The sequence below is a fragment of the Carcharodon carcharias genome, chromosome 22 (assembly GCF_017639515.1).
Source record: "Carcharodon carcharias isolate sCarCar2 chromosome 22, sCarCar2.pri, whole genome shotgun sequence".
Classification (NCBI taxonomy): Eukaryota; Metazoa; Chordata; class Chondrichthyes; order Lamniformes; family Lamnidae; genus Carcharodon; species Carcharodon carcharias.
In genome coordinates, this window is record NC_054488.1 from 57,515,428 (window position 1) to 57,541,140 (window position 25,713).

Here is a 25,713-nt window from a genome sequence, read left to right on the forward strand (position 1 = left end):
GTGTTATCTTGTGTTGCCCCATGAATCTATCCATGATTCCCTTCTGTTTCTCATCCATATCCTGCCTCCTCCACGCCATAATCCAAAAACACATCAAAAGTTTTGATGATAATGCCCAGCTCCATCTCTCCTCCATCTCCCTTGAACCTTACACTGTTTTTATAAATTGTCAGAAGTCTACTATAGGGTGAGCAAAAATTTCCTTTCGATAGATACCAGGAAGGTCAAGGCCCCACCACCCATTTGATTCCCTCGCCACCTGCTCCGTCCCTTTCCATGGCAACTGTCTGAGCTTGGACCGGACTGTTTACAACCTTGGTGTCATATTTAGCTCCAAAATGAGCTTCTAGCTGCAAATCTGTGTCATCACTAAGACATCCTATTTGTACCTCCATAATGTTGTCTGACTCTGCCCCTGCCTCCGCTCACTTGCTGAAACCCTCATCCATGTCTTTATTACCTCTAGACAGGAGTATTCCAACACACACATCTGGTGATATGACCCACCCTCAGGTGAGATTCCCCAAAGTTGTTGATCCAGGTGAGACCCCTCAATTTGTTACCATCTGGCTGGGACACCCCCAAATTATTATGCCCCAGGTGAGGGATGAACTGGCTCCCTGTCTTTATTCAGCACCCCCTGCACTCCCTCTTGGCCACAAGACTTAATCTAAAAAGGATCCCTTTTGCAGATACCTTTAATTCCAGAAAGTCTGATCAAATTGACTCCTTCCAAACCAGAATGATTGGGTCTGGAAAAAAGGTAACAGTAAGTTTATTAACTACTAAAGGCCAGAAAGGATAAAACACATGCATATATGGTCAGACAGGTTAAAAATAAGAATTTAGCTTGAAGTAAACAAGTATATGGAATAGCCCTTGACTTGTGGGGAGTTGGTGATTGAGCGTTGTGGCTGTTGCAATTTGAGATTCCAGTAGAATTGACTCCAGTAGACAAATAGTTGGATTCGAGGTTCCAATAGAGTTGAACTGGGTAGAGAGGGAGGGAGATCGGGATACCTGCAAAATGGCGATTTGCGGGGTAGTGTATGTGACTGTTACTTCTGAGTCAAAGTTCCAGCACTTGCTCACTCTCTCAACACCCACCAACAGACTGACACCAGGGCAGCTTTTCAGCTTACTTTTAACCCCTGCTTTGTATATTCCAAGTGGAAAGCAAATTCACAAATCTGTCTGGGCATTGCTCACAGGATTTATGAAGAGATGATACTCATCTCCCATTATGTCCCATTGTCTCGACTGGAGAGAGCAATTAATTTCTGCATGTCTTCAGAAGTACAATGTCTGGCGACAAGGTTGGGTTCCATTACCTCTTAGGGAGCACCCTGCAGCATTCCAACCAGTGGCTTGTGTGCATTTTTAAAAACTCAGATCTTATTTTTTAAAGTCTAATATTTCTAGACGCAATCCGGTGTTTTCCCTTCATTTTCATGACACTGGCTGGCCTCCCACATTCTACCCTCTGTAGGTTTGAGGTCATCCAAATTCTGCTACCTGTGCCTTAACTGACACCAAGACCCATTCTTGCTGACCTACATTGACTTCCAGTTAAGCAAAACCTTGATTTTAAAATTCTTAGCCTTGTTTTCAGATCCCTCCCCAGCCTTAGTCCTCCCTATCTCTGTAATTTCCTCCAGCCCTACAGTGTCCCACGATAACGGGGTTCTTCCAATTTTGGCCTCTTAAGCATTCAGAATTTTAATTGCTCCAGTATTGATGGCTGTACTTTCGGTTGCCAAGGCTTTAAGTTTTGTAATTCCTTCCCTAAAACTTCTCTGCTTTTCTTCTTATTTGTCCTTAAAATCCACCTCGTTTAAGAAAATAGTTCATGACTCTGAACAAAGATATATCCTAGTGAGGAAGAATGATTCAGGGAAGGGGATAAACCAACCATGGTTAACCGAGGAAGCTCAGGACAGTATCGAATTAAAAGAAAAGACATACAATGTGGCAAAGATTAGTGGTAAGCCAGATGATTGGGAAAGTTTTAAAAACCAGCAAAAGATAACCAAAAAAAAATAGAGGGAGAAAATAAACTTTGAGGTTAAACTAGCAAGTAATGTACAAACGGACAGTAAGAGCTTCTTTAAGTATATAAAAAGGAAGAGAGAGGCCAAAGTGAACATAGGCCCCTTTAGAGAGAGAGGCTGGGGAAATAATAATGGGGAAGTAGGAAATGGCAGAGGAGTTGAATAATTACTTTGCTTCAGTCTTAATGGTAGAAGATACTAATAGCATTCCACAGATACTAAATAATCAAGGGACAAAAGGGGGGAGGAAATAAATAGAATAACAATCACTAGAGAAAAAGTAGTAGGGAAACTAATGGGGCTAAAGGGCAATAAATCCCCTGGATCTGATGGGTTGCATTCTAGGATATTTAAAGAAGTAGCTGCAGAGATAGTGGATGAACTGGTAGTAATCTTTCAAGAATCCTTAGATTCTGGAAAAGTCCCAGAGGATTGGCCGTTCTCCAAAGAGAGGGAGACAAAAAACAGGTCAGTCAGCTTAACATCTGTTATTGGGAAAATGTAGGAGTCTGGTGTAAAGGATGTAATAGCAGAGCATTTAGAAATGCGTAATATGATCAAGCAGAGTCAGAATGGCTTCATGAAGGGGAAATCATGCCTGACAATTGATTCGAATTCTTTTGTGGAGGTAACTAACAGGATAGATAAAGGGGAACCAGTAGATGTAATATATTTGGATTTCCAAAAGGTGTTCAATAAGGTACCGCACATAAGGCTACTTAATAAGATAAGAGCCCAAGGTGTTGGGGGCAGTATATTAGCATGGATAGAGGATTGGCTAACTAATCAAAGCCAGAGTTGGGATAAAGGGGGCTCTTTCAGGATGGCAATCTGTAACTAGTGGAGTGCCACAAGGATCAGTGCTGGGGCTTCCATTATTTACGATATATATTAAGGACTTTAGTACATTCACTTCCCTCATCTATTGCCAAGCTTGCGGATGACACAAAAATAGGTGGGAAGGCAAGCGGTGAGGATGACAAGGAGCCTACAGAGGGACATAGGTTAAGTGAGTGGGCAAAAACTTGGTAGATGAAATATAATTTGGGGAAAATGTGAGGTTATGTATTTTGGCAGGAAGTATAGAGGAGCTGAATATTATTTAAATGGAGAAAGACTGCAGAAGGCTGTTGCAAAGAGGGATTTCGAAGTCCTTGTGCATGAATCCCAAAAAGCTGACATACTAGTTCAACAGGTAGTAAGGTAGGCAAATGGAATGTTGGCCTTCATTTCGAAGGGAATGGAGCATAAAAATAGGGAAGCCTTGTTGAAATTATACAAAGCATTGGTTGAACTACACCTAGAATACTGTGAACAGTTTTAATCCCCTTATTTAAGGAAAGATATTTGGCATTGGAGGCAATCCAGATAAGGTTCGCTAGGTTGATCCCGGGTATGGAGGGAATTTCTTATGAGATGATGATTCAGTAGGTTGGACCTGTACTTGTTAGAGTTTAGAAGAATGAGAGGTGACCTTATTGAAACCTATAAGATTCTTAGGGGGCTTGACAGGGCAAGTGCTGAGAGGCTGTTTCCCCTTCTGGGACAGCCTCGGACCAGACAGCATAATCTCAGAGTAAGGGTTTGCCCATTTAAGACAGATGAGGAGGAATTTCCTCTGAGGGTAGTGAATCTGTGGAATTTTTTTTACCACAGAGGGCTGTAGAGGTTGGGTTGTTAAGTATATTCAAGGCTGAGATAGACAGATTTTTAATCAGTAGAGAATCGAGGTTTATGGGGAAAAGGCAGCAAAGTGGAATTGAGGATTATCAGATCAGCCATGATCTCATTGAATGGCAGAGCAGATTTGATGGGCCAAATGGCTGACTTCTGCTCCGACATTTTATGGTCTTTTTGACCAGTCTTTTGGTCACCTGCCCTAATATCTCTTTTGTCAAATTTTGTTTGAAATCACTACTGTGAATTTTTTTAGGATGCTTACTACATTAAAGCTGCTATATAAATACAGGGTGTTGTTTTCATTTATCAAGAAAGGCTGTTTCCCCCATTTTCATTGCTCAAGCAGTGTCAGCTTTGGCTCAGTTGGCAGTGCACTCACCGTTGAGTCAGAAAGTTGTGGGTTCAAGTCACCTCCATGAGTTGAGCACAAAAATTAAGGCAGAGACCTGAATGCATTGGAGGAGCTCACCTTTGCCTCCTCAGGTGAACGTAAAAGATCTCATGGCACTATTCTGAACAAGAGAAGGAGAGTTTTGATGAAAGGTCACAGACCTAAAACATTAACCCTGGTTCTCTCCCCACAGATGCTCCCAGAACGGTGTGTTTTCAGCATTTTATGCTTTTGTTTCAGTTATCCCCGTGTTTTATTTACCCCTCAATCAACATCACATCAAACGGATTATTTGGTCATTTTCGCATTGCTATTTGTGAGAGCTTGCTGTCCTATTTCCTACATTACAACATTGACTACACTTCAAAAGCACTTTGGCTGTAAAACACTAAGATAAAAGCAAACCACCGCAGATGCTGGAAATCTGAAATAAAAACAGAAAATGCTGGATAAACTCAGCAGGTCTGACAGTATCTGCGGAGAGGAAGACAGTTAACATTTCGAGTCTGTATGACTGTTTATTCTTCAATGCAAGGAGTATTACAAACAAGGTAGATGAGTTAAGGGCACAGGGAGACACATGGCAGCAGGATGTCATTGCTATAACAGAGACCTGGCTAAAGGAGGGACAAAACTGGCAGCTTAATATCCCTGTATAGAGTCTTCAGACACGATAAAGTAGGAGATAAAAAAGGAGGGGGGTAGCACTAATGGTTAAAGAAACAATTCCAGTTGTGAGAAGGGATGATATACTAAATGGGTCAGCAAACGAGGCTTTATGGATTGAGCTTAGAAATAAAAAAGGGGCAGTCACGCTACTGGGAGTATACTACAGACCCCCAAATAATGAAAGGGAGATAGAAGAACAAATGTAGGCAAATTTTTGCTTGTAAGAACAAAAGGGCAATAATAGTAGGAGACTTCAACTATCCTAATATTAACTGGGATTCAAACAATATAAGGGGCATTGCGGGAGAAAAATTCATGCAGTGTGTCCAAGAAAATGTTTTCAACCAATTACTGACAAACCCAATGAGAGGCAATGCAATTCTAGACCTAGTCTTGGGGAACGAAGAAGGGCAAGTGGTTGAAGTGACAATTGGCGACCATATCTGGGACAGTGATCACAAGTCGGTTAGATTTAGCATTACCATGGAAAAGGACAGAGATAAGGCAGGAGTAAAAGTCTTGAATTGGGGGAAGGCAAATTTTGCAGAAATGAGAAGGGACTTTGCTGAGGTGGACTGGACAGCACTGCTGGAGGATAAAACAGTGGAAAACCAGTGGGAAGCACTAAAAAGTGAGATCCTAATTATACAAAGTAGACATGTCCCCTACAAAAATAAGAGTGTACTGCCAAATCTAGACCTCCCTGGTTGTCTAGATCAAACAGAAAACGAAAGCGTACGATAGGCACAAAGAACTAAGCACTGCCTAGACGAATATAGGAAGTGCAGGGACGAAGTAAAAAAGGAAATAAGGAAATCAAAGAGAGGGCATGAAAAAAGATTAGCGAGTAAAGTTAAAGATAACCGAATGCTTAAAGGTTAGTTAAGGAAAAGGTGGGACCTCTCAGAGATGAAAATGGAAACTTGTGTGTAGATGCAGAGGCTGTGGGAAGGGTTTTGAATGAATATTTTGTCTCCGTGTTTATATAGGAAAGGGAGGATGCAGAAATAGTAGTCCAGGAGGAACACAGATATTGGATGGGATAGTCATAAAGAGAGAGGAAGTACTCGAAGGGTTGAAATCCTTGAAAGTTGATAAGTCACCGGGGCCAGATGGATTGTTTCCGAGGCTGCTGAAGGAAGTCAGGGAGGAGATAGCAGATGCTCTGAGGATGATTTTCCAATCTTCACTAGATACAGGGGAGGTACTGGAGGACTGGAGAAATGCAAACGTAGTTCCATTGTTTAAAAAAGGATCAAAGGAAATGCCAAACAATTATAGGCCAGTTAGTCTTACATCGGTGGTGAGCAAATTAGTAGAATCAATCCTGAGGGATAGGTTTAACTTTCATGTGGAAAGGCATAGACAAGTCAGGGATGGTCAGCATGAATTTGTTAAAGGAAGGTCTTGCCTCACAAATTTAATTGAATTCTTTGAGGAAGTGACAGGAAGGGTTGATGAAGGTAGTGCAGTGGATGTTGTGTACATGGATTTTAGCAAGGTATTTGACAAGGTCCCACATGGCAGATTAGTCAGGAAAGTAAAAGCCCATGGGATTCAGGTTAATGTGGCAAACTAGGTTAAAGGTTGGCTTTGTAACAAGAAACTAAGGGTAATGGTCGATAGATGCCCTTGGGAATGGAAAGTTGTCTCAAGTGGTTTTCCACAGTGCTCAGTGTTGGAACCCTTGCTATTTGTATTATATATTAACGATCTGGATGTGAACGTGGGGGGCATGATTGGGAAATTTGCAGGTAACACAAAGATTGGCCGAGTAGTGGATAGTGTAGAGGATAGCCATAATCTCCAAAACGATCAAGATTGGAGTGGGCGGTAAAGTGGCAGATGGATTTTAACATAGAGAAGTGTGAGGGCATACATTTAGGGAGGTCAAACATTTATAGGGATTACACAATAAATAGGAATATACTAAGAGGGGTAGATGAAGTGAGAGATCTTGGTGTACAAGTACACAGGTCCCTGAAGGCAGCAGTTCAAGTAGACAAGGTTGTTAATAAGGCATATGGAATGCTCTCCTTCATTGACAGAGGTATAGAATATAAAAGTAAGGATATAATGTTGGAATTGTATAAAACACTGGTGAGGCCACAGCTGGAGTATTGTGTGCAGTTCTGGTCACCACTTTACAGGAAGGACGTAATAGCTCTGGAGAGAGTGTAGAGGAGGTTTACAAGAATGTTGCCAGAGTTAGAAAAGTGTAGCTACAAGGAGAGATTGGATAGGTTGAGATTATTTTCCTTAGAACAAAGAAGGCTGAGAGGTGACTTGATTGAGGTGTACAAAATTATGAGGGGAATAGATAGAGTGGACAGGATAAAATTGTTTCCCTTGGTGGAGAATTCTAGAACCGGGGGACATAGATTCAAGATAAGTGGCAGAAGGTGTAAGGGGGACATGAGGAAGAACCTTTTTACGCAGAGGGCAGTGGGTGTCTGGAATTCGCTGCCCAAGTTGGTGGTAGAGGCAGAAACTTTAAACTCTTTTAAAAAGTACCTGGATCTGCACCTTATGTGCTGTAAGCTGCAGGGCTATGGGCCGGGTGCAGGAACGTGGGATTAGAAAGGGTACCTGGGTGTCCTTGGGCTGGCATGGACAAGATGGGCTGAATGGCCTCATTCTGTGCTGTAACTTTTCTATGGTTCTATGGACTCTTCATCAGAACTAAAGAAAAATACAAAGGTGAAATATAAGCTGTTTGAGGGGGGTAGGACAGGTAGAGCTGGATAGAGGGCCAGTGTTAGGTGGAGGCAATCCATTTATATTATATTGGCTGTAACACACTTTGCCATGCCCTGAGATTGTGGAAAGCACTATATAAACAAAAGGTTTTTTGTGTGAAGTCAAAGCTTGCTATCTCCAAGGAATTGGCAACTATCCTTACAATATCAAAGGACATGTAGTGGATAAAACATTGGTTAATACTTGGTGAATCACAAGATTTAATTTCGGGTCCAAATGACAAACTGAACGCGTGAAATTTACTTGTGTGATGTTTTCTGAGCCTCTCAGTTGAATTGATACAGTAGTGCTATTCTAATTCCCTAGTGACTACCTTGTACCTCACAGATAACTTTTATACTCAATTTTTTCATTTGGTTGGAGTATCAACTTGCAAATCCTTGCAAAATACAGAAATGGCAGGCATTTAGTGCAGTAGCGATTCCTGGTCAGCCATGAAATGCAAAGAAATTGGAGCCTCTGCCATCATTACCTGTACCTTCAGGCAACAATATGCGTGTAAAAGTGTATGTTGCCACAGCAACTCGGACTCCTTGAGGCCCGTTGGCTGAGTTGTTTGGATTGCTGGTGTGGATCAAATTGTTGGCAACAGCCAGAGTTCAACTGATTAAGGCCCTTGAGTCCTTCGAGAAGAGTAAAACTCCCGGAAACGACGGCTTACAGGCTGAGTTTAATTTGGCTTTGTGGGACTGGATCGGCCCAGTCCTGCTAGAAGTGTACTAGAGTATGCTCCTGGCTGGTGGTATGTCGGAATCCTTGAGGAAAGGCATCATCGCCCTTATCTACAAATGGAAAGGGGAAAGGGAGGAAATTAGAAATTGGCGACCCATTTCACTGTTGAATATGGACTATAAGATGCTGTCCAAGGTCATCGCCAATCAGGCCAGGTCTGCTCTGGAGTTGATGATCCACCCTGACCAGACCTGCGCTGTACCAGGCAGGAAGACCTCTCTGACGGCCTTGCGTTATTCAGGGATGCGATTGCCTAAGTACAGGACAGGGGTGTGGACACCTGCCTCATCAGTCTGGATCAGGAGAAGGCCTTTGACAGAATATTGCACACCAATATGGTGGATGTGCTCTCCGGAATGGGGTTTGGGGAGGGACTGTGCAACTGGATCCAGCTGCTCCACACGAACATCAGTAGCGCAGTTTCAATCAGTGGGTGGGAATCAGAAAGTTTTCCAATTAAATCCAGAGTCAGGCAGGGCTGCCCTTTCTCCCCTGTCCTGTTTGTGTATTGCATAGAACTCTTTGCTTAGTCCGTCAGGAAAGATCCGGGCATAAGAGGGGTGACGATCCCAGGCAGTGGAGGCACTCGGGTGAAAGCCTCCCTTTACGTGGACGATCTAGCCATCTTCTGCTCTGATCTGCTGTCGGTGTGCAGACTGATAAACATCTGTGACCAGTTCGAACTGGCCTCAGGAGCCAAAGTAAATCGTGGCAAGTGCAACACCATGTTCTTTGGGAACTGGGTTGACCGATCCTTTGTCCCCTTCACAGTCAGGTCAAACAGCCTGAAGGTGCTGTGGATATGGTTCAGAGGGACCAGGGCATGTGTTAGAAACTGGAAGGAGCGAGTGGCTTTGGTGGAAAGAAAACTGGGCATGTGGGAGTGACGCTCCCTCTCCATTGTGGGTAAGAATCTGGTCATCAGGTGTGAGGCACTCTCGATGTTGCTGTGCGTGGTGCAGGTCTGGCCCATTCCTCGCACCTGCACGGTGGTGATCTCCCGAGTCATCTTTCGCTTTATCTGGAGGTCGAAAATGGATCGTGTTCACAGGGACATGATGTACAAGCCTCTAGATAAAAGGGGAAAAAACATGCCCAACATCGCCCTCATCCTGATGGCCACCTTTGTGTGCAGCTGCATCAAGCTGTGCATCGACTCTCAGTACGCAAACACCAAGTGTCACTTTGTGCTGAGGTTCTACCTGTCCCCAGTGTTGTGAAGGATGGGTCTGGCCACCCTGTCGCAGAATGCTCCAAGTAGTTGGACCGTGCAGTACCACCTGTCCCTCGTGGAAAGATTTATGCAGGGACACACCTTTGACCACAAGTCCATCAGGCAATGGTCGGCACATAATGTCCTAGAGGCCCTGAGGAAAAAGGAGATGGTGGATCCTGTCGGATGGTTCCCTGAGCAGACTGTCAAAGTCATTTGGCAGAATGCCTCATCACCCGAGCTTTCCAACAAGCACCAAGGCGCAGCTTGGCTGGTGGTGAGAAAGGCCCTCCCCGTCAGATCCTTCCTACACGCCAGGAGTCTCACCCCCTCTGCACATTGCCCTCAAGGTGGCTGTGGTGGGGATGAGACTGTTGTTCACCTCCTTGTGGAATGTGCCTTTGCAAAGAAGGTCTGGAGAGGGGCGCAGTGGTTTTTGTCGATGTTCATCCCAAGCAGCAGTTTGACACAGGACTCTATGCTGTATGGGCTGCTCCCAGGGACAGACCGAGACAAACATCAACTGCAGCTGAAGGATCATCAGCTCAGTGAAAGACACTCTTTGGTCTGCCCGAAACTTGTTGGTCTTCCGGTGCAGAGTTGTCCCTGACTGAGTGTTGGAGACTGGCATATTCCAAGGTCCAGGGCTACATGCTGAGGGATGCACTAAAGCTTGGGGCAGCCGCCACAAAGGCATAATGGGGAAAGGTCGCTATCTAAAACCTTTCTGCCATAGTGCACCTGAGGGGCTGGGAATTGTATAGACCCCTCGGGCTGTATGGCTCTCAATCAATGTATGTAGTGAATACTAAATGTATTATAATTGTATTGAAACACCTCCGAGTGCAACATGATGTTTGTCGATAACTCCAATACCATTGCACTGTCTGTCTGTAATGACCGTATTTAAATTACCATATTGAAATGCCTGTATTGTTTATTGATTGTATTGAAGCACCTCGTGATCCATGTGGAAAAGTTGAATATGATTGTACTTTTTGTGATGGCCATTTAGAAATGTTTTGTAATTCTTTCAGATATTTTATGAATAATGTATATTTTTCAAAAAAAAACAGCACAGGGTTTGACCCCCTGTTCTGGCTGGGGTGGATTTGGAACCTGCCTCCTTGCCTTATCCGCAGTGGAGGTTGTGGCACTGTGGTCAAACCTGCCTTCGGGCAGACAACTGGAGGAGAAATTGTTTTGTTAATTTAGCAAACTGATTAATTTCTTCTCTTTTTGTATTTGTAGCTTTCGTGTGTCATTCTCTGTAACCACCTTTAGTGCCATCACATTCAAATCTCCGTGCTCCTCCAATTTTAGTTATTCTACCATTGGTGGCCATGTCTTTGCCCTCACCTCTGAATTTCCTCCCCAAACCTCTGCCGCTCTATCACTCCTTCTTTAAGATACTCCACAAGTTGGCTTTTGGCCATCAGTTGTATTATCTCCTTATGCGACTTGGTGTTCAAATTTTGTTTGATAATCGATCCTGTGAAGCAGCTTGGAATGGCTTACTATGTTGGATGCTTTATATAAATGCCATGCACCATTCCTCTAATGAGTAGATGTGCAGAGTCCTACCTTCAGGACTCTGTCAATGCTGGTGGTGGGAGCTGGACTCGTGTTGCACCATCTTCCTCTGTTTGTTTGAATGGCTCACTCTTCAGTCAGCATGGGGATTGATGCACATAAATCGGTGCTGTATTTGTTTTTGCTTCAACTATTTGAAGCTCCAGTTCAAAGCCTGTTTTCTTGCTTAAAATGTCATCCTACTTGCCTGTCTCTATTTTGGTAGTCCTGCTAACTAGTGCAATTACAATAATGCAAGCTATGTTTATTGGTGAGTTTAGGTGACAAATTTAATGTTCTAAATAGAATTTTCAAAGGAGTTTTGAAAAAGTTGACACCCAATGTCTGGATACACATGTGATACCTGGGTTTTTAAACTAAGACAGACACTTTCCCAGGTAAGCAAATTACAAACAATTCACTGAGCCCTGACACAAAAACAGAAAATATTGGAAAAACTCAGCAGGTCTAAGTATCTGTGGAGAGAAAAACAGAGTTAACGTTTCGAGTCCGTATGACTCTCCTTCAGAGAAAGAGAAGTAAAAATGTAATGGAATTTATACTGTCTAATGGGGGTGGAGCCCTGACCTCTGGTTACTTCCATGGCTGTTGAATTGGGTAACCTGTAGAGTTTTTGCAATTGGCTTGAAGTCTCTTGAACTAGGCAGTGGAAAAAATCTGATTCCTGTCCTGTGTACAGAAGAATGCTGGAACTTGTTTACCAGCAGACATTATAGCCAAGGGCAGCTAAGGTACAAAACTGAAAGCTGCTGATTCGCAGTGCAGTTCTATCACCATGAGGTGTGTTATCAGGGGAGATGTGTATTCTTCCATGCACCAGCCCCTTCCCACCACTTAACCTCTGACCTTGTAACTTCTTCTATACTCTCTCTCCAATGCGTTCACATCCTTTGTATAGTGTGGCATCCAGAATTGTACACTATACTCCAGCTGAGGTCTAACAAGTGTCTTATATAAATTCAGCATAACCCCCTTGCTTTTATAATCTATGCGCTATAATAAAGCCCAGGGTACTGTATGCTTTATTAACTGCCCTCTCCATCTGTCCTGCCACTTTCAATGATCTGTTCACATATTCACCTAGGTTCCTCTGCTCCTGCACACTCTTAAGAATTGTACCCCTTACTTTATGTTGTCTCTTCATGTTCCTTCTGCCAAAATGCATCACCTGTTATGATGTGGCAGATGACGTGTGCCAGGCGGATCCAATCTCCCTTGCATCTAGTACATGTCTATCCTACAATCTGTTGTATCTGCAATAATCTTTTTAAAAGGATAATTAGTCACAAAATAATACCACTTCTAAACAAATTGGTTACAGTTAAAAACAAAAAACCGGTTGCAGTGTTGCATTATTTTCTCCAGTTTGCTCCCTTACTCTCTAGAAAATGCTGAATTAGACTTTGATATAGTTTAGTGGGTGTCAGCAGTTTTTTGGTATCTTGCACAATCCTTGTGGGAACCTATGTTGAGCTTCGACAGACTGTTAGACTTTGGGGAATGTTTGCACCTGAGTCCTCACCCAAAATCCTGATGGGATATAAGCAGAAGTCACTGTATATAATCTCAAAGTGAGAATCCTGGTTCATTTATTATCATTCTCTATACAGGGGCACTGAGATCACTTGTAGTCCACCTACTGTTGCCTAGATTACATCTGCTCACAGGCCAGGGGTCAAATGCAAGATCTTAGGAGAGCTTCGAGTTCTGCATTCAGTCAGTGAGTAAGACTTGAATATAGAATCAGAGAACATTGTTTGACCAGCATAGTTGTCTGGCTAATTGTCAAAGATTTTGAAGAAAAATCACATTTATGTTTAAATTGGTAGAATTATTTGGGTTATATTCCCTTTCAAAAATGTAAAGACAAAAATCTCAATAACCAAAATGTTCAGAATTAATTTTTGGCTAAATGGATCCAGCATATACAAACCAAGAATTAAAGTTAAACTCTGCCCGATCTTTCTCCCTCCACTCGCCTCATGAAAATGGCCACTGAAAGAAATGTTTTGATGTTGGTACATTGCTGACGTTATCCTGGTTGGAAAACCATTCTGTGTAAAACGTTTTCTTGATTAAATCAAAAAACTTATGAGTCAAGCAGTGTACCAAAACAAATAATTTATCTCCTCCCACCCCATTTGAATGTAGACTGTTGCTGGTGTATGGCTCCATGGATGCCAGCTACGCTCCAGTACTTTATCGTATTGGCAGTTCTTCATGTTGACACCTGGACCTGAATGTAACCAAGCTATTCGGTCATCTAGCTTCCAGATCAGGAATGTTATATGGGTTAATTCTTTGATATCTTGGGCTTCATGAGAACTTAAGTGTGAAGGTTGCATTTGTATTGTGGTACCTGATTTTTGTAGTTTGAGCATTTTTGTTCTTCTGGCAAAGGGAGAGAGAAATGTGTGCATAATGCTGTGGTGTTGTTTAGGTTCCCTCCCTGCTGCTTGGTGTGTGTTCTCAGTGCCTCCAGCGTTTCCTGCAGGTGTCAGGTGTAATAAGAAGCCCCAGACTATGTGACATTGCTGTTGATGCTGGGAATACAGGTGAATGGCCTTTTTTGCCGTGATAACGATGGCAAAACTCAACGTTCATCGTTGTTACTCCATCAAAACTGACAGTAACCTCAGGAGTCCGCTGTTGTGAAGGATAATGTGAAATTCCAGAAGTTTCTGCAGGTGAGTCTATGCTCCTCCGTAGAATATGCAGTCGAGGCCTGTCTTCATTTGCAATCATGATTTGATGAAAACTTGCACTCTAACACAAGTCTTGTAAAAGTCTTAACAGTTGCAATTATCGAATACATGTAACTAGGTTTTTGAATGTGTCCTAACTTAATTACTGCAAAACACACTTGCTTCTAAAATTAAGTTTGTTTGTATAATGTCAAATATCTCCAGCATAGAAAAAAAAATCAATTTTAAAAAAGTTGCTATGATCCTAGACCAGGCTCCCAAGTTTTCGGCAAGATCCCGTTCGAGCCCAATGATCTTTTGTTTTAAAGCAGACAAAATTTGAGATTCAAGACACTTAAGTGAATAAAGCCACAAGATTCCACCGGTTTTGCACAAACAAAAATAAATGCTACTATACAAGGTCAAAAAGATAAAACAATTTACAATATCTATCTTATACTCTAACATTCAGGGTTAATATGAGGCACATGTGAATTAACAGGCAACCTGTGTCGAACACACCACAGGTGTGTTATACTATAATAAATAACCAAGTCCACCAAGACGGATCCCATGGATTTCTCAGCAAATCCCCCAGACATCAATAAACACTTGAGTCAACCAATCATTGAAACACTCTTTCACCAGGGATTCCAAACTTTTCACTTCTGAAGGTAAAGCCTCTGAGTTCCCTCAAAGCTGCATCCATTTGGACTGTCCCACCTCCCAGGGTTTCAGTCTCATCTCCAGAGACCCTGTTCCCCTGAATTTCTGACTCGGCGCAATTTCAACACTCATAATCTCTGGCTAGCTTCACTGGGCTGGCACTGCCCCTGGATTTTGCCAATCTCCTCAGCTACACCAAGCTATAAATGGCTTCTGATCCCTAACCTTTCCAACACAGAGCCAGCGACATTCTGCCATCATCTCAGCTCTCCAGAACTTCTCCTGAGCCCTAACTGCATGGAGCTATCAAACAGCCCCAGGGACTTCCTGAGCCCCAACTACAGAGTTAGCTAACAGCAACACTTCTGCTGCCTGGAGCCTGCTAATAGTGGTACCTTTCTCCCCTGCTGCAGAACATTCACTCACCCAGCAAAGCACACAGATAAATTGAAATCCTAGAACTTTAAGCACCACACATCTCCATGACAACGTAGCCTTCCGGGATCACTGAATGCTTTTGAATTAATTGTGGCTTTAATTCCTAAAACAGAATAAGAAAACAGGGGAGAAGGGTACCGCTACTCGCAGGCTCCAGGCAGCAGAAGTGTTGCTGTTAGCTGACTCTGTAGTTGGGGCTCAGGAAGTCCCTGGGGCTGTTTGATAGCTCCGTGCAGTTACATCAAGCCATTGTTTCCAGGACTGTCACTGACCTCATCTCCTCTGGAGATCTTCCTCCCACAGCTTCCAACCTGATAGTCGCCCAACCTCGGACGGCCTGCTTCTACCTCCTGCCCAAAATCCACAAACAGGACTGTCCCGGCAGACCGATCAGACTGTCAGCCTGTTCCTGCCTCACGGAACTCATTTCTCGTTATCTTGACTCCCTTCTCTCTCCCCAGAAACATGATAGGGTCCCCCTTGTCCTCACATCACCACACCAGTCTCTGCATTCAAAGGATCATCCTCCGCCATTTCTGCCAACTTCAGCATGATGCCACCACCAAACACATCTTCCCTTCACCCCCGGCGGCATTCCGTAGGGATCGTTCCCTCCGTGACACCCTGGTCCACTCCTCCATCACCCCCTACTCCTCAATCCCCACCTATGGCGTACACAAAAGATGCAACACCTGCCCCTTCACTTCCTCTCTCCTCACCGGCCAAGGGCCCAAACACTCCTTTCAAGTGAAGCAGCATTTCACTTGCATTTCCCCCAACTTAGTCTTCTGCATTCGTTGCTCCTAATGCGGTCTCCTCTACAGTTAAATCTTAATCTTCCCAGAACTAAAAATTAACTCTAAAATATGACTGCGCACCATGAGCTAGACAGTTATTATACGATTAATTTTTTTTAAAAAAAGTTTGTTTATCTTAATTATTTTGGATTTTGTCTTAATCCAATCTTTGTCATTTATTTCATGATCTGAAAAATTAAGCTTGAAATTAGGGATTCAGTGATTTGCTGTGTGAATTGGAACCTTACTTAATGATATTACTGCTGTTGCACACATCGATGACATTTCCTTGACTTGCTGAGAGATTTAAACTGCTGTTGGGAAAAGGGAAACCCACACCACAGGGATGACTTGGTAGTTGTGGGCAGCATTCTTTGTTAATGACAAAACAAAAACAGAATTACCTGGAAAAACTCAGCAGGTCTGGCAGCATCGGCAGAGAAGAAAAGAGCTGACGTTTCAAGTTCTCATGTCAACTCTTTTCTTCTCCGCCGATGCTGCCAGACCTGCTGAGTTTTTCCAGGTAATTCTGTTTTTGTTTTGGATTTCCAGCATCCGCAGTTTTTTTTGTTTTTATTCTTTGTTAATGGTTAGAGCCCCTGCTTTGTCGCTGACTGCAAAATCTAGGACGTTATCTTTGAACATCTTTCTTTCGCCATTTCAAACTGCCTGGGATGATAAAATCCTTAGTATATCTATTCAGCAAATGAGAAATGGCGTAATTACTGATGTTAACTAAAACAAAATAAGTCAGCGCTATGTTCTAATTCCATACTCTTATAGCATCACGACCGGAAGCTGCCTGGCCACACCACCAAGCATTCCTACTGATATGATAAGGCTTGAACTTCAGCTCATGCTCCTTCCTACACAGACCAACAACGGGATGCGGAATAATCATAGCCTTTTCAGAATCTGTCTCACTGAAATCAATGTTTAAAATTAAATCAGTTTCCATATGTTCCATACAGAATCTCTTCTCTGATACTATCTGAGTAACCTAGCAGGGAGGGAAAGCCAACCTGAGGGTCTCCACATTTAAGAAAATTTATGTTTCATAAGTATATTTCAGCATTGTTCTTACCTCCTGCCCTGAGGGTCAAGAATTTATAGGGGTGGAGAATCAATTGGGAATCTTGCTCTTGGTGAGTATCCATTGAATGGCCTTTTGGAGAATGCGTGTGGGTGTCTTGTGGCTGAAGGATCAGATATGAGCCCGCCAAGGTGGAAAATCTTGCTGCAATTCACTAGACTGACCTTTGAATTCTGGACATAGATAGCGGGACTCTGGTAGTTTGTTGTAATGGGCATTCTAGAGAAGAAAATTGAGCAGAGACATGATCCAGATTTCTAAAATGCTGAGAAGAATTGTTGAATGCAAGAAGACTAATGTGTGTATTTGGAACTGAAGATCAAAGGTATAAAATTCATGTGTTTTGTGTTGGCATAATGCTGTTGTTCCCCATCCTATCTTGCAAATCCTTCATTTTTAGCAGAGCTATCAAATTTAAACTTGATAGTCCACCTTCATTGATGCTAGTGGAGGCTGTTTTGGTTGGTTCAGTAGCTGGTGTATTTATGTGATAGTTAGCGCAAGCACTACGTCTCAACACCATGATGCACAGAACTAGTATGTAAATGGATTTCTTGGTATGTTCAGTGATGTAAAAGCTCAATGGACTCAAAATGGATTGCATAAGCATTATGCCACCTATTTAAAATCTTATGTTTTCATAATACTGCCTTTCTTAGAATGTGGCTCTTCCAGTATACTGTGTGCTTTTATTAGATTTTATAAGAAACCAAATTTTTTTTCAGATAGAATATTAATTTTACTAGCCTATTAATAACAACACACTGACTGACAAACACAATGTTAAGAAATAATACATTATACACCCCAAGCATCATGTACAAAATGATTCAACTTACTGGATGCTTTATTTAATGTGCAAGCTTTCTACAATATGGATTTGAAAGACGAAGTTCTGAAATGTTCTCTTTCCCTGGTCCCCTCTTATGCCCCTCCCACATCTAGCTTTGTCAGGGCAAGATCATGTCTAACAAATTTGATTGAATTTTTCGACGAGGTGACCAGGTGTGTAGATGAGGGTAATGCAGTTGATGTAGCCTACATGGACTTCAGTCAGGCTTTTGACAAGGTCTTGCATCGGAGACTGCTCAAGAAGGTGAAAGTCCATGGAATCCAGTGCAATTTGGCAAATTGGATCCAAAATTGGCTTAGTGGCAGGAGGCAGAGGGTGATGGTTGAAGGCTGTTTTTGTGACTGGAAGCCTGTATCTGGTGGTGTACCACAGGGTTTGGTGCTGGGTCCCTTGCTGTTTGTAGTATATATTAATGATCTAGACATGAATGTAGGAAGTATGATCAATAAGTTCACAGATGACATGAAAATTGGTGGTGTGTTAAATAGCAAGGAGGAAAGCCTTAGGACGATATAGACGGGCTGGTTAGCAGTGGCAAATGTAATTTAATCCTAAAAAGTGTGAGGCGATGTATTTTGGGAGGACGACCAAGACAAAAGAGTACACGATAAATGGTAGGACCCGAGGAAGTACTGAGGATCAGAGGGACTTTGGTGTGTATATCATAGATCTTTGAAGGCAGCAGGACAGGTAGATAAGGTGGTTAAGACGGCATATGGGATATTTGCTTTTATTAGTTGAGGCATTGAATACAAAAGCAGGGAGGCTGTGATGTAGCTGTATCAAATGTTAGGCCACACCTGAAGCACTGTGTGTAGTTCTGGTCACCACACTCTAGGAAGGATATGATTGCACTAGAGAGGCTGCAGAGGAGATTCACCAGGATGGAGTGTTTCAGCTATGAAGAGAGATTGGATAGGCTGGGGTTGTTTTTCCTTGGAGCACAGCAGGGGGTCCTGATTGAGGTGTACAAAATTATGAGGGCCATAGGTAGGGTAGATAGGAAGAAACTTTTCCCTTTAGTGGAGAGGTCAGTAATCCAGGGCCATAGATTTAAGATAAGGGGTGGGAGGTTTAGATGGGATTTGAGGAAACATTTTTTTCACCCAGAGGGCGAGGGCTATCTGGAACTCACTGCCTGAAAGGGTGGTAAAGGCGGGAACCCTTAACATTTAAGAAGTATTTAGATGAACATTTGAAATGGTATAGCATACAAGACTACAGGCCAAATGCTAGAAAATGGGATTAGAGTGGATGGAGGGTTGATGACCGGCATGGACATCATGGGCTGAAGGGCCTCTTTCTGTGCTGTAAACTCTGACACTATGAGCTCTCGTGCAGGTGTCAAAATCTTGCTGTGATTCTGTTGCACAAACACTGAATAGCATCTAGTATTGTAAGTGGCCAGTCATTCATTGAGAATCTTGACAGGGAATGTCTTCAGGATATTTGACTGGAAGAGCAGCAGTTTCACAGTTATTCACAGGAGGAATTACTTTTCTCAAAGGGTGGTGAATCTGTGGACTTCACTACCTCAGTGCAGTGGATGCTGGCGCGCTGAATAAATTTAAGGAGGAGATAGACAGATTTTTAATTAGTAATGGGTTGAAAGGTTATGGGGAGAGGGCAGGAAATTGGAGTTGAGGCCAAAATGAGATCAGCCATGATCGTAATGAATGGCCGGGCAGGCTTGAGGGGCTGAACTGCCTGTTCCTGCTCCTAGTTCTTATATTCCTGTCCTCGTCTTTTTTCTCACAGGTGTAGGAGCATGAGCCTGCATTGTCTGGAATGACACAAAATGTGATACAGAAAGCTAAAACTGCAATTTTGAGCAAGTTTCCACAAGGCTGTGAAGTGCCTTAAGCACATGTTGCTGAGTTTAAAATGTAGGACTGTTGGCCAGATGAACATCAAGAAAATGCTCACCCTTGACTAGCTTTAAAAATGACTTGTTAACAAACTGATTAAGTTGCACAATAAACAATCTCTCTGTACTTGGTTTTCAGGATTTTGTTTGCTGAGTCATGGCATACAGGAGACCGGAAAAGTCATGTGAACAAGCATTTGAATGTCTGAGAGTGCAGGAGTATGAGCTGGCAGCAAAATACTGTACAGAAGCACTCATCACCCTTAGCAACCCTTCCATCACCACCACATCATGTCAGCCAGAACTAGATCGTATTCGAATTGAAAGTCTTCTCTACAGGATAGCCTGCTTCTTGCAACTTGTGAGTAATGTACTTCGTTCTAGCAACATACAGTATAGGGTAAAGAGCTGGACTAACTGGAAAAGTTTGTGCTCTTCGAGACATTGGTTAGTTCTTGCCATTTGAATGTCTGTCATGCAATTAAAGCTAAAATCTTGTTGGAGCACTGTCTTGGATTAAAGTCTTGAATGTGATTATCTTGCTGCATGGTTTAGGTGTGTATTGTTGTACTCTCCCAAGTGCTGAAGTAGTGGCAGGAACACCAGAGAATTACTGCATGTAGAAAAGATGTTTCTGCACTTCAAGCATGGCCAACCATTGAGTCCAAATTCCAAAAGCAAAGCAAGGTGTTGTAGACACAGGAAAATATTAACTCTCAATTTACCTTTTGTGATAAGTCAGCTGATTTCTTTGGATTTGCTTTCTGGGTCTCCATAATAACAGCCCGGAGACTGGTTTTCCATTGTAAATGTTGGAATGGTGGACACTGTTCCAAAACAGGATGCAAAGTAAAATGCTTTGGTCCCTTTACTGTCCCAGCGCAGATCTGGGGAATGAGGTATTCTTCTATATTGAACTGACATCACTGTTGTACTAACTGGGCAATTAGAGATGAGCAATAAATGCTGGCCTTGCAAGCAACTCCCACATTCCATGAAAGAAAAAAAGTGCTAATTGGACTTTCTATTTCTCATTAAAACATTGAAAATGCATCATGAATCAGCAAACTGATGTTCACATAGGGAGTGTATGAAAGCATTATTAGTGTTCTATGAAATCAGTTACAGAAGTAAAGTTGATATTACAGTTTTAATTATAACTTAAGTATGCAGCACACCATGTATCCATGAAATGAGAAGATAGACTTTGTGGTGCTTATGAATTTGGTTTTCTGATCACTCAAGAGGCAAACTGCACATTCAACAGGTTAGTCTCCAGTTTTGTGCTGAGTTAGCTGGTATTAACTGGGTGATTAATAAGGGTCTGGGTGGGCTCAAAGCCACAGGATAAGGCAGAGGCAAATCATTCAGGTCCCCTTTCTTAACCTCTGTCAAGAAACTGTGGCTAGAATGCATGTATTGGATGCCGGATAAGGAGAAGAACAGCTTTGGAACTGGTACTCTTCAGTCAGATAGATTAATGACACTTGCTGCCGAAGCGCCCAATGAATGACCACTTTTAAAAAGTTGCTGGATGCTACCCAGGGTTTGTGCAACACAGACTTTGACATCTTCATGAGAGATGTGGGGATCGGGAAAGAGAACATTTCAGAATTTTCACTTCAAAATATGCATTGTAGAAAGCTTGTATGTTAAACAAAGCATCCAGTATGTTGAATCTTTCAATATATAATGCTTGGGGTCGATAATAAACAATGTTCTAGTCAGCCAGTGTGCCTTATTAGAATAATAATCTTACTAACCTACTACCTGGGGAAAAAAATAGCTTTTATTTAATAAAATCCAATAAGAGTACACAGTATACTGGGAGAAACAAATTATTGGAAAGGTAGTATTGTGGAATCATATGATTTTAAAAGGGTGGCATAGTGATACGTTGCTCATGTATTCCATTGAATTGCAGCACAAGATAATAGTATATGGGTTAATGAGTATATGGGTATGAAAGCTCCTTCTTCCCATTGTAATCTTCAAAAATAAGTGCCGAAATGTTTTGGTGAGCTTCACACTGGCTCTGTGTTGTGACATAAATGGTCAATTATTGATGTATAATTGTTATTGGGAAGTTGCTGGTTACACTAATGGTGTTGCTATTTGTATACTAGGAGTATGCCAGTTCTGTTTTTAAAAAATATTTTTTGTGCATCTATGTGAGAAAAGTTAGGGCTTGGGATAGAACATTTCGTGTTTGTGTTTTGTCAAGCAAAGTTGGTTCATAGTAAAGTTCATTCTGCAGAAGAGAGTTTCCTATTATATCAGTGTCATTGATTTAATTTCCAATGTGAACCATCGTATGGCTTTTCTGGGAGAGGTTGCCAATTTGTTCCAATTAAGTTATTTTTTGAGTCTGCCTGCAAAAAACTGAGTTGACACTGCCCAAATTTAACTCAGCTAGGGCTTTTACAATCGGCAGCAAGGAAAAGCTTTTATCTCATCCAAGGTTGTTGCTCCAGATCAGGTGCTGAAAAGTAGGATCAAAATGAGCAGCTAGTTTCTCTCTTCTCTTTTGGGCCAGCGCAGACATAATGGGCTGAATGGCCTCTTTCTGCACTGTAACTTTTCTATGGTTCTACTCGGATTTTGGAGAAGCACAATGGACATTGTCCAACACTGAACCCCACTTTATAATGTTACACCTGAATTCTGTCAAGAAGTAGAAAATCTGTGTGGGTAAAACCATATAGTGAAAAAGAATTAAAATTAGTCCAAGAACATACTGGAGTCATACAACCGAAGAAACTCCAGATCATTGTGGTGTAGCTAAACTTCAGTAAAATGCACTGAAATCCAAGAAGTGTAATTGACCCAATCCCTATGAGCTTCCATAAAAAGGTTTGAATAATTTGTAAGAAAGCTTGAAACTTTATTTTGTATTTGGCTTAGTATGCTGATGCTTTTGGAAGACTGGTGCTTATTTCATCTTTTTAAATCTGTCATGGTTATCTTTTTATAAATTTAAAAATGATGTCTTTTGCAGTTCACTTGATTTAGAAAGGAATACTGGAATGATAAAGTGACCAATAATCCTGAAGTGAGCTGCATTCCAGCAAATCAGATCAGGAACTATCTCCTTATAGTCAATTGAACTGATAGCAACGTCATTTTGGGCTGGATTTGAAAATTTGTTCTAGAGCAGTGGATTTAATCCTGTACGATCATTTAGTAGTACTACACACTCACATGACATCTAGTGGAGTACAGTGTTCAGTTTTCAAAATTTTTGGGGCAAACTAGTATAACAACATTAACCATCTAAATGTGCTGATCTTGTTAAGTGATTCGATATATTGCGTAAAATCATGTCGTTGGACCATTTCAGCACCTCATACGCAGACTGAGTATTTTTATTTTAATTGAAGAATGCTCCATCCTATCCCACACAGGTCAGTAGCAGCATAGAAACTGTAGTAGTGCAGCATATACAGTAGCTTTGTAGTTGATCTCCCGCTGCCTGCAGATGTGTGGCATCAAGTACCTTGAACGAACCGATAAGCTGCTCTTATCCTGTTGTGCTGCAATGTTGATGTCTCAGAGTCTAGTGGAGATAGTGGCAAGAGGAAAGTAAACTTGCTGAATTTGTTGAGCATTGTCTGGAACACACAGTTTATATATTTTTTTAAATCTGGGATTTTCTAGCTATAGATCTCAGTGCAAAAAAAAAAATCTGGAATCCCAAGCTTATCTCAGCAATGGTTATCATGAAACTACTGGGTTGTAATGAAAACCCATCAGGCTCAATAATGTCCTTCATGGAAGCTGGGGAGAATCTGCTGTCCTTAACCAGTGTGGTAAATCCAGACCCACAGCAATGTGCTTGATTCTTAACTGTCTTCTGAAGTTACCTAACAAATCACTTTTCTGCAGTGGGTTGAAAGGACTAAGAAAAGAATGAAACTGAATGGACCACCCAGCATCAAACTAAGCACCAGAAACAACAAAGGCAAACCCTGCCCAATCAACCCTGCAAACTCCTCCAAGGGAGCATAGGAATTAGGAGCCTGCTCTGCCATTAATACAATCAAGACTGAGCTGGTTGTGGTCTTAGCTCAACTCCTCACTAACATGTGGAGACATATGCCAAAATTGGAAGAGCTGTCTGACGGACTAGTCAGGCAACAGTCTGACAGAGACACACTTACTGAATCATACCTTTTATAGCCAATATCCCAGACTCCATCATTCCTGCGTATGTCTTATCTCACAGGCAGGGCACCCGTCAGAGGTGGTGGCACAGTGGTTTACAGTCAGGAGGGAGTGGCCCAGGAAGCCCTGAACATTGACTCTGGACCCCATGCAGTCTCATGGCATCGGGTCAAATGTGAGAAAGGACACCTCCTTCTGGTTACCACCTGCTGCCTTCTCTCAGCTGATGAATCAGTACTCCTCCATGTTTAGTGTCATTTTGAAGAAGCACTGAGGGTAGCAATAGTACATATGTACCATGGGTGGAGGACTTCAGCCTTTATCGACATGATTGGTCCAGTAGCGCCAGTTCTTGACCAAGTTGGCTGAGTCCTGAAGGATGTATCTGCTAGATTGGGTCTGAGGCAGATGGTGAGAGAACCAAGAAGAGGGAGAAGCCCTACTTGACCTTATGCTTATCAGTCTACCTTTCTCAGGTGTATCTGTTCATGACGACAATATTGGAAGGAGTGATCCTTGCATAATCCTTGTGCAGAGGGTCCAGTCTTCACACCGAGAACACCCTCCACTGTTTTTCAGCACTACCATGTACTAACAGAATCGATTTTAGAACAAAGCTACAGGCCAAAATTGGATATCCAAGAGGCAATGTGGACTGTCATGAGCAACAGAATTATATTGAACCACAACTGTAATTTCCTGGCTCGGCATTTCCCTCACTCTACTATTACCATCAAACTGGCCGGGGACAAGGCTTCAACCCTGGTTCCATGAGGAGTGCAGGAAAGCATGCCTGGAGCAGCACGTGCCTTACCCAAAAATGAAGTGCTAACCTGGTAAAACTACAAATACAGGACTACATGCTTAGCTAACACGATACACAGAGCAATCCCACATCCAATGGATCAGATCAAAGCTCTGCAGTCCTGCTGGATCCAGTCATGAATGATAGTAGATAATTTGAAAACTAACCGAAGGAGGCACCACATATTTTCCCATCCTCAATAATGGGGGAGCTTAACACATTAGTGCAAAAACAAGGCTGAAGATTTGCAACTCTCTTCAGTGGGAAGTATTGAGCGAATGATCCCTCTTGGTCCCCTGCTGAGATCCCAGCATTGCAAATGCCAGTCCTCTGCCAATTAAATTTCACTTCACGAGATATCAAGAATTGGCTGAAGGCACTGGATACAGCAAAGGCTATGGCCCTGTCAACATTCCAGTAGTAGTACTGAAAGACTAGTGCCCCAGAAGCAGCCGCACCCTGAGCCAATCTGCTCCAGCACAGCTACAATATTGGTATCTACCTGACAATGGTAAATTGCCCAAATATGTCATGTCCACAAAAGGCAGGACAAATCCATTCTGGCCCGTTACCACCCTATTAGTCTACTCTTGATCATCACAAAGCATTGGAAGGTGTCGTCAACAGCACTATCAAGTGGCACTTGCTCAGCAATAATCTGTTCACTGCTTATTTTGGGTTCTGTCATAAAACTCAGCTCCTGACCTCAATATAGCCTTGCCTAAACATGGAAAAAGAGCTCAGTTTTGATTCAAATGCTGCATTGATGCCAAGAACAAAGAGTGTGTCATCAAGGAACCTTAGAAAAATAGAAGTCAATGGCAACCTGGGAAAACTTTCCACTGGCTGGAGTCATACCTAGCACAAAGGAAAATGGTTGTGTTTGTTGCTGGTCAATCATCTCAGCCCTTGGAAATCACTGTTGGAGGTCCTGGGGATAGTGTTCTAGGCCCAACAATCTTCAGCTGCTTCATCAATGGCCTTCCTTCCATCCTAAGGTCAGAAATGGGGATGTTTGCTGATGATCGCACAATGTTCAGCACCATTTGCGACTCCTCAGACACTGAAGCAGTTGCTGCAATATGCAGCAAGACCTGGACAGCACTCAGGCTTGGGCTAATAAATGGCAAGTAACATACGTGGCATGCAAATGCCAGGCAATGACCAAGAGAGAATCTAACTCTCTCTTGACATTGAATAGCAATACCATTGCTGGATCCCTACAATCAACATCCTGGAAGTTACCAGAAACCTAAC

The 25,713-nt window shown here is 42.4% G+C and overlaps 1 protein-coding gene across 4 annotated transcripts in view; it reads left to right on the forward strand.

The window, feature by feature from the left end:
- Positions 1 to 25,713, forward strand: part of helz (helicase with zinc finger) — a 253,424-nt gene that overhangs the window by 31,105 nt on the left and 196,606 nt on the right. For all 4 annotated transcript variants that reach the window (XM_041216945.1, XM_041216948.1, XM_041216949.1 and 1 more), the window contains exon 2: positions 19,627 to 19,848. In XM_041216945.1, the coding sequence (XP_041072879.1) occupies positions 19,645 to 19,848 (204 nt within the window). In that variant the 5' untranslated portion in view covers positions 19,627 to 19,644. The remainder of the gene's footprint in view (positions 1 to 19,626; positions 19,849 to 25,713) is intronic.